Source organism: Egretta garzetta, unplaced genomic scaffold, assembly GCF_000687185.1.
Source record: "Egretta garzetta isolate BGI_Z169 unplaced genomic scaffold, ASM68718v1 scaffold11, whole genome shotgun sequence".
Lineage (NCBI taxonomy): Eukaryota > Metazoa > Chordata > Aves > Pelecaniformes > Ardeidae > Egretta > Egretta garzetta.
The window spans coordinates 284848-294427 of record NW_009258621.1 but is presented as its reverse complement, the minus strand read 5'-3'; the positions used below and the strand labels follow the sequence as shown (position 1 = coordinate 294427).

General features: G+C 40.2%; 1 protein-coding gene across 2 annotated transcripts; it reads left to right on the top strand.

Annotated features, from left to right (window-relative positions):
* Positions 1 to 327: 327 nt before the first annotated feature.
* SDE2 (SDE2 telomere maintenance homolog) lies at positions 328 to 9574 on the top strand. 2 transcript variants are annotated; one of them, XM_035903666.1, is made up of 6 exons: positions 328 to 655; positions 2103 to 2214; positions 2755 to 2924; positions 3628 to 3739; positions 4368 to 4779; positions 7768 to 9574. In XM_035903666.1, the coding sequence occupies exons 2-6, from the start codon at positions 2114 to 2116 to the stop codon at positions 7981 to 7983; spliced, it is 1011 nt and encodes a 336-aa protein (XP_035759559.1). In that variant the 5' UTR covers positions 328 to 655; positions 2103 to 2113; the 3' UTR covers positions 7984 to 9574. The 2 variants fall into 2 exon arrangements, with proteins under 2 accessions (XP_035759559.1, XP_035759558.1); XM_035903665.1 differs by having other exon boundaries at positions 329 to 655; positions 4368 to 4791.
* The last annotated feature ends 6 nt before the right edge of the window (positions 9575 to 9580 follow it).

Genomic DNA, 9580 nt, shown 5'->3' with positions numbered 1-9580 from the left:
CGCGTGGCGGCCCTCGCCCCTTCCCCGCTCGCCGTGGGGCGGCTGAGGGGCTGTCGCACGTCTGGAGTGCGGGCACGCTTCTCCTCCGTGCGGTCACTTAGCAGAACAGGAGGGTTTGCTCTAACAGCGTCCTGTAGTCTTTCATACACACTATCTCTCTCTCTCTCTCTATGTGACATATCTATCTATCTATCTATATGGAACATATCAATCTTAAATTCTTCACGCTGCAAAACCCATAGGGTTTCTTCCTTCTTTTTTTTTTTAATACAGAGCGTTTGAACACTTGGTGTAGATTTCCCCGTGGCACGGCTTTCCTCCGTTCACGTTTACAAGCGGATTTCGACTGCGTTTAATTCTTCGCCAAACAGGAGTTAAAAGCAGCCACCACAGGGAATGTTCATGCTTTTAAGAACGCCTGATTTTTCCTTCCCCTCTGTTTCCTATAGGACAGAAGGAAACATTACTCCTTAATGAGTTACTTTGTCAGAATGTCTCATTTTCAGTCGATCACGTGATTCAATTTTCTGGTTTTAGAATATTCCTGAGGAAAGTTTGTATGTGAAATGTAACGGGCGACTGGTTAATGATGAAGATGCGCTGCAGGATGGAGCTGTTTATAGCCTGGAACCAAGACTTTGCGGTGGAAAAGGAGGTTTGTTGCTTAACTGCTTCTTATTGACTAGATTCTTAGGCTAAAAAGCTTTTATTATACTGTAGTCTACACTAATAGCAGCAGCCCTAATCTGTTAGCACATCTCTTTTAACGTGGGTGACTGTGATATAATGTCTGTGAGCTGAAACCAAAGGCTAAGTGCAAAGCTGAGAATTGACTGGGGAAGCTGTAGTTCAGCGAACAACTTTGCTGGCATAGCTCTTCTTCATGCCCCTGGTCAGCTTAGCTCAACTAGTAGAAATCTGTAACATGCATCAGTTGAAATTGTGTTTAAAAGCAGTTGGCTTCTTAGACTCCTGAGTTTCATTCATGATCACTTAGGACAAATATGCCAGGTACAAATAGTCTGTGATTGGATCACATTATATGACCTAACTGATCTTATCTTCTCTTATTTGAAAAAAATATCTAAATGCCAAGATCCCAGTAGCCTAAGAACTAAAGAATTCAATCTAAGCCAGGCTTCCTATATTGACAAAATATTTCAACTGTGTTACAGAAGATAGGTATTAATCATACAAAACGATGTAGCCACCAACGATATGGGCATTCCCTAAAATGGAGCGTGATGGGTGAAGCAGGTTTAGCAGAGTATTTGAGTGTAATTGGAGTTTGCTTTTTGAATCCAGTTCTCAGAACTTTCCAGCTATTGAGTTAAAATGCTGCAGCTCGGCTTTGCCTTCTTTGTAGTTTTAGACAGAACTGGAAATAGGTATTGTTGCTATAGCTTATGAACTATTGTGGTTTTTAAGTGCCCTAAAAGTGGCGCATATGGTATAAGTTCACAGTATAGGATGCTTCTTCCTCACCTATTGTCCATCAGCTTCAGTTTTCCTGGGGTGACAGGAGCGTATAGAAGGAGTGTATAGAAATCTATTTTGGGGGGCTCTCCAGCATAACATTGCACATCGTGATCATTTCAATGAAGCGGCTAAGGCTATCTCCTAAAAAAGTTATTTTAGTTTTTGTTAGATTTTTAAAAGGGGATTTAAGTTTGGTGGGGGCTAAAGGGGCTTAAGGGGGAGGTACAATATCCTGGCTAAATTAGAAAGGACCCAAAATGTTATCTTGGGATGAAAACGGTTTCAAACCATTTTGCTGGAGGACACAGAAATAGGCTTTCGTGTTAGAAGCGCTGCTCAGGTTCTAGTAAATCTGGAGTCCATCTGGTGTCATCTCAGGATTACAAAAATGAGATGAGTGGTAAGTGCTGGATACCTTTTTTTCACTTAGTGTTTCGTCATTTCACCCAGTGATAGTTCTCCAACATGTTGCAACTTTCAGCTTACGCGTGATTTCAATTGCATTGAGGGAGAGGAAAGTGTTGAATTCACTGTATTCGTTTTCCATAATTAATTCTTTTGTTGTGTACTAGCTCATCTCTATTTGTTTCTGTTTAGCTAATTCTTGATTACTTTTTTCTCAGGGTTTGGATCTATGCTGCGAGCACTTGGTGCTCAGATTGAAAAGACAACAAATAGAGAGGCTTGCCGAGATCTCAGTGGAAGGAGACTACGAGATGTCAATCATGAAAAAGCGTAAGGCATTTTCTTAGGAGCAAGAATTATAAAATAGACTGACCATGTAGTTCACTGTTAACAAAAGAGTTCAGATGACAGGCTGTTGTAGCAATGAAATTTTGTTTTGAATACTAGAAAGAGCAAAAGCGAAATCTTAAGCACAGATAGACTGGAAGCCAACAGGATTCTTCTGACTATGATTATATTACTGCAAAATAGAGGTGATTGTACTGCAGCCTGCTTCTGAGAGACTGTTCTGCACCTCTTGGTTTTCTCATCTGGAATTCTTACAGTTCTTTTCTCTGAAGCTGCAAGACCATGATATTGGGGGTACACGACCTTACTGCTGTTTCTGCTTCCAAAATAAACTTTACTCTCTTCTCTGTAGCAGAATCTCTGTGTATTCCTTCAGTAATCCCCCTGGGTGCTGTTAGTTATATTTTCCCGTTGTCTCCCATCCTAGCAAGTGGTAGAAGCATTCAATAATTGCAGAGCAGCAAACTGATACTACATTAAATGTTGGAAATGTTCTCATTTTCGTGGTTCTGTTACCTGCAGGATGGCTGAATGGGTGAAGCAGCAAGCAGAGCGGGAAGCAGAAAAAGAGCAAAGGCGCTTGGAAAGGCTGCAGCGGAAACTTGCAGAGCCAAAGCACTTTTTCACAAATCCGGACTACCAGCAGCAGTGTCATGAAATGTCTGAGCGACTAGAAGATTCAGTCCTTAAAGGTATTGCAGTTTAACCTCACTTTCTTTCCTCGAAAAATAAAGCAAACTAAAAACCCTTATAGCCGCACTCCAGTATGAAATTTTTTTTTAAAAAAAAATGAAATTTTAAATTCCAGTAAAATTTGTTGGAATTAATTTTTCCTCTTTGCCTACTGCTTCTCTTAAATTGCATTGAACAGCTTAACACGGATACTTTGTACAGATGCTTCATCTTGCTGTGCTACAGTGTCATAATAAAAGCAAAATTCTGTGAAAGTAGTGTTGCTAGTTCAGCTGTAAGAATTACATAATCGTTTTCAGTGAAATGATAAAATATAAACAGATATTATGTAAAAACTAGAAATTTAATCCAACTGCAAAATACCTTGTTTCACTTACTGGTCTTTGTAGTTAATTTATTTATCCATGGATTGTTCCCTTGCTGGCAGCTTGATAGTAAAATTGGAGGCTGAGTGGCATGTGGAACCTGAGAGTTCAACTCAAGAATCCAATTTTAATTGACTCTGTGCCTTAGTAAAGCCGTGTAGGAAAGCTTTTGGTGCTACTGACTTTATTTTGAAGCTTTGAGTCCACCTGAATGTGCACCAAAAGTGATTATTTTCAGTTGGTGTTTTAAATTGCATCTGAAATTAAAAGTTAACTAGAGTTTGCAACGCACATGAATTGTGTACTGATGAAGTAGACTTTTAACTTTGTTTTGAAGGATTACAGGCTACTTCGAGCAAAATAGTGTCACCAGAAAGTGGCAATAGTCGGAAGCGTCCGGGTGAATCTGGAACGAATGGAACAAAATCTCGAAAAAGAAAATGTTTTTGGTAAGCATTATGCCTTGTTCTTATACTCAAATATTAAGCCTTGAACAGGATGAAAGGTTAGGTACGTACAAGTAAGCAACATCTTATCTGAGATGTAGACGTAAATAGGAATAAGTATATCGAACAGATTAAATTAGAGAACTGAAAGTAAATGTTGCTACGTTCATATAATCCTGTCCCACCTGGAGCAGACAAACTTTATTTGTGAAAATAGGCACCCTTTCCCCCCTCCCCACCTTCTAATATGGTTATATTCTACTATCTCCCATTGTCCTTTTTTTCATTAATGAATTAAATTTGCAATGATCTTGAAAGAACTGGCTTTTTTCACCTAATGTAACATGAAAGAGAAGCCTTAATGATTGCAGTGGTGTTTGGAGTAGCAATTGGTAGCCCGCATTTCTATACTGGGAATGCTGTAAAGAGATACCTGTTTTTGGGGGATGTTGGGTCCTGTTCAATATCAGCAGCTCTTCCATTTACTAAACTATCCTGAATAGCTGCTAGTGTAGTTCACTGCAGCTCTCTGAAGTGAGTTTTGGAAAGAGAAAAGTGACAATAAAAAGGTACGGTTTTAAAAAAAGTGAAAGTAGATTAATATCAATTAGTAACATACCGATTGTGGCAGGCTGGGATTGGAAGGATTGGATGATTGTGACAGTTCGGATTGTGAGGATGACAGTGAAGATGACTCCCCTCACGCATCTGACGGAAGTTGTCCATCAGGCAGCAGATATAATGAAAATGCTGGAAATTCAAATGAATGTTCAAGCAGCTCTCTTGATTCGGTGGAGGGTAGTCCAGCTATCAGTGCAACCGTGAAACCACTGGAGCAGCCAGAAGGTACTGGAAGAGATCTGCAAGGAGAGACAGACGCAGGTGGGCAAACTGAAATTCCAGCTGATGAAAACAGTAAAATGGCAAAGCCTGTGGAGGAAGAGGCCCAAGAAAAGAGTGAGGTAACCCCAGCTCTGAAAGAAGAGGAACAACAAGAAAAGGTTTCTTCTGAGGCACAGGAAACTAACCCGTTGCAGAGCACAGTAGAAAACGTGGTATGTGTTTTTCTTCAGCTCCTTTTACTCAATCACTTTTCCTTTTGTGGATCGCAGAAAAAGGGAGGGGGTTTGTATCCTATGACTTCAGTGTATTAGATGTAAGTGCTTGAATTAGAATCATAGTCTCCCTAACAAGCTAATAGCATCTCCAGAGTTTGATTCAGAGCACAAAAATTCCCAGGGTTAAAAGGAAAAGCAGCTGAAATGAAGATGCATCGTACAACTTATGACAAGGGAATGTAGCAAGTTAATGGAAACTGCAGACAAAGAAGGCTCTTGGTTGACAGTGTCTCCATGGAGAAAGTTGAACTGTAGTATGGTCGCATTGTCTTGACAGATGCTAAGTAGAATGGGTCAAGGAAGAACTTTATAAGATCAAGGTTTTAATAGCGTAGAGTTTCTACTAAGATGCAGTTGCCCTTGACTGCCTAGTATTGTCTGTCCTGAGATCCATGTTTCCCCTTGGGGTTTTTTGGTTGTTTTTTTCCCTTCTTCTACATAAACAGATACACTCTGGATCCACAGTTCTTTACTGAGGGGGGAAAAAAGGAAAATAAAACCCTTTTGTAGAATGACAGACTCTTATCAATACTTTTTGAGACATTACCAAACACAGGCCAATTTGACTAACCTTATTTGTAACATAATTTGGCCTTAATATTTATAATTGATGTCAGTGTTTAAATTAGAAGTTGTTCCAAGCAGATGTCCCCTCAGCCAATCAGCTGATCAGTGTCTCTTCGTTTCTAAATAAGACTTGAGTGTGGTTCGTAGAGAACCCTAGCAGTCTGGTGCAAACTTCAGTTCTTCATTGACCATTGAAAGTCTGAAAGCAGCAGCTCCTTCCCTAGAGAGACAGGATTAGTATAAATGATGGGCTTCATCTGAACTGCAAAGGATGGTGGAAGAACGGTTCTAAAATAGATTGTCTGGTGCATGCATGGTGGAAGCAGGTCTGTACTCTTACCATACTATTACCTCTGCTGGCGGTCTGGGTTGTGTCACAGCCCTCAAGCCAGATCAGGAGTGCTGTTGACCATGAGGTTCCTTCTCTGGTGATCGACAGGAGGATGGCTGGGATTCTTTTGCTGAAGATGCTTTGGATCAGTCTTCCAGCCGAGAGAGAACATAGCTTTTCCTCCTGAATTGATGAAAGGCCAACTAATATTTGGCAGTAAAAGATGCCAATACTTGTGCTTCTTTGCCCCTTGCATAGTATTACTATTAAAAATTTTGGGGTGTGATGAACCTAGGCTTATTCTAGCAGTGAAACAAAATGTGGTGCTTTTTTCAGGCTAGAGAGTTGCTTGGATTTTCTGCTTGAGCAGAAAGTCTACCATCAGTTGCCACTGCCAGTGACTGAATAAGTGAAAGTTTGATACAGTTAAATAGAAAAAAGACCAAGGATGCCATCTGATAAATTAGAACTTTGTCATCTACTGTACTGTAAGAGCTGGCAAATTTTAAACAGGATGTTTACCATTCTTCACTGTTTACCATTTGCTCAGTATTTGCAAGACTGTCTATTCCTAGAACAGGAAACTCCACCAATGCTGTGGCAGATGGTTATTGCAGGTGGAAATATTTTTATAATAGTCCTTGATGGACTTTTTTAAAAGTACGATGAGAATAATGAGGCAACCAGTCTCTTTTTGTATCCTCAGCAGGACAAAGGTTCTAATTCTGCTAGTGTTAATTGTATCTGCTGTGTTCATAACGGAGTGGTCTCGTTCCCACTGCTGGTACTGCTTGCTCTGAAGTCCCTTTGATAACTCTGGCATGACAGATGCCGTAAGACTAGTATGTGCTTTAAATATTGAACAAAATGGGCTTAGATTTTTGTGTCCTTTTTAGTGTGATAATGTTTGCTGGTAGTGTTTAGTGTGTGAGTAAATTCCAGCATTAGAATTACCCAGTCTTTGTCCATGTTCTTTTGTGGACAAGACCCTGGGCTTGGACTAGACAATCTACAGAGGTCCCTTTCACCCTCAGTTATTCTGTAAATGTACTATTTTTCCTTGTAAGATGAAATTTTAATCCATTTTCATGTGGCAGGACAAGGTGTGAACTTCAGAACTTGCTCTTTTGTAATTTCACTAAAAAGAGAGTGCTTTTATATCTATTTCTATAATTACAGTGTAACTGAATTAGAAATAACTATTCATCCTCTTTCCTGCTGCTGCTGGGGGATATTGGTTATATTCTACATCTGGCTAAAAAGGGGCTGTTAGCTTTGCCGTGCCTGTGGAAGCTGAGGTTAAGCTACTGAGCTGCTAGGTGAGGTGGTGGGCTGTTGGTCTTAATTCAGTTTTCTTGGGAGTACTTAATTTCCCTGGGGATAAATCCAGTGTCGACTATTTTGCCTTCAGAGGAGTAGGATTAAACACTGCCACCTACTTTTTTATTTTTCTTTTTCAGCATTCCTCTATCGCAAGTAGAATGTACTAATTCTAGTGGAATAATTCTAAAAGTTCAGTGGTGTGTATATAATTCAAAATGACCAGCGCTTCTGTCTTGGAGGCTGCGTACATCACAAGTCTAAGCATATCTGCAGCTTGTCTGGAAACGTTAGAGTGAGCCTTTAACTAGCTAGCAGAGGCACTGTGAGGAGTAGGGCTGTAGTTGCGCAGTTGGACACCGGGTACAAAGCTCACCTGGGCATTCACCCCCCTCTTGGATGTGTTATCTCCACTAAGATTTGCATGTTTTACGACGAAGCTGCTGCCAGGCTTCAGTTTGCTTGTACATGATGCAGTAATACTTTGCCTGGTACCACTATAAGTACCACTAATAATGAGAATATCCAATGTAATACATTCGGAGACATCGCTCAACTTTGTTAAGTAATTAGGTGTTTGAGATAATCCTAATTGAAGGTCTTCTGTAAAATTAAGCATTCTGTCTGTACTTGTTCCTTTTCTTCCTCCAGGAAGAAAATAAAAATAGTCTGATGGGGTGTTTTTCTCTTTGCAGGAAGTAGAACCAATAGACCTGCTGGCATTCAACTCTGCTGCTGAAATGGAAGCCCTGGGTTTAGATAAACTGAAGATGGAGTTGATGTCTTTAGGACTGAAATGTGGAGGCACTCTAAAGGAAAGAGCAGCAAGGCTTTTTTCAGTGAGAGGTCTGTCTAGAGACCAGATTGATCCTGCCTTATTTGCAAAGCCCTCTAAAGGGAAAAAAAAGTGATTTTTTTTTTGTTTGTTTGTTTGGGTTGTTTTGTTTTAAACATAATTTTGTATCTGTGTCCTTTTAAATTTTTATTCTGTTGTCATTCTGTACTGCCACATAGAATTCTTTGGCATGCCTGGATAGTCTTTTGTTTCTATTCTTAAGGAAGTTTGATTAACATAACACAGAGTCAGTTGCTAGATAGCGAGCTAGTTATGTGTTCAATATTAAAGGAGTCAAACTACTATCTTTTGATAAACTTTACAAATAGCTATAACAAGTCTCAGTGCAACAGGCAGAACAAACTCTCTCTATATGGAAAGAAATAACCTGAATGTTTTCTGGAAAATGGTTGTATGACGCTGTCATTGCCTATTTTAAGAAAAATAGCAATCCTTTCTTAGCTTTGTATTGAATCTCCTTTAATGTGTATTCCAGTTAGCACAGTTACAATTGTCAAATGAGAAACATTGAACTTGTTATCCAGGCTTAAAGGCTGAAGTTTCTTTATATAAAAAGAGCATTTTTATATGGATGAGGTCAGTATAAATAAATACACTGTGCCGTGAGTTTCTGTGGGATGTCAGGTATCAGTAGGACATAAATTATTAATGTGTGTAGGTACTTCTTTTAGAAGAAGTTAAATAAGGTTATTTACTTATTTTGCTATGGAATAGTACCTGAGCGAGGGAGAGAATCACATCCTGAAGAAATTAAGAAGAATAAAGTATGCTTGCTGGCTGCTGAAGGTTGGTAACATACAGAGTGACCATCTGAAGCTGAATGGGAAATTTAGGATGGGTTTTTTCACTTTCTTTTTTCAGTGATAAAAGCAATGGAATTGTCTCCCAAGGACTTAAATATCTGTGGGGGTGGTGCTTTATCCTAGAGTGGCATCTGTAATCTCTGTGCTGGGAGTTACCCTGCGAGGTGGTAAGGGCAGCGTGCTTGCCTCCCCTGCCGCTGCTCTGGTTTGAGAGGGTTTTAAAAAGTGTTCAGTTCAGTGCCTCAGATTGCAGATTTTACCACCATATGCTGGAGAATATTATGTTTATGATCTGCTTTCAGGTTTTCTTGTAGTGACGCTTGAGAAATTAAAAATTCTTTCTCCTGTTCTGTCATGATAGCATCCGTTTATCTGTTTTAAAGTTTGGCTCATAAAGTTTAGTTTTGAATTGCAATACTGGTAGGAAGCTGGCTTCAAATGCTAGGAAATCAGTCTGCTCATGTAGTATTCAGTATTTCTAACGTGCAGTTTGTATCTGATATTTCGGTCAGCTTTGCAATCTTACGACCTCTCCTCAGAAGCTGTTTTGTTTATGCTTGGAAATTTTGGATGGAGAGAGGGTGTTAAAGCTCAAGGATTGATTCTTGACAAACTCCACAGGCAAGCCGTTAAAAGTTATGTTGGTGCAGCTGCTCCAAAATGCTGGTTAACCTGACAGTTTATCCTTCCCTCACCTACACCACCTTCCCAGGCACGCTTTGTTATAAAATAACATGGGAAGGCAGGCTTGCTGCCCCGTCAGTTTGTGTGTGTCCCCTGGCCCCCCTGGGTGCGGGTTGGGGGGCTGTGGGAGCCCCGTGCCAGCAGGCGTCGCTGCGGGCCCAGGCT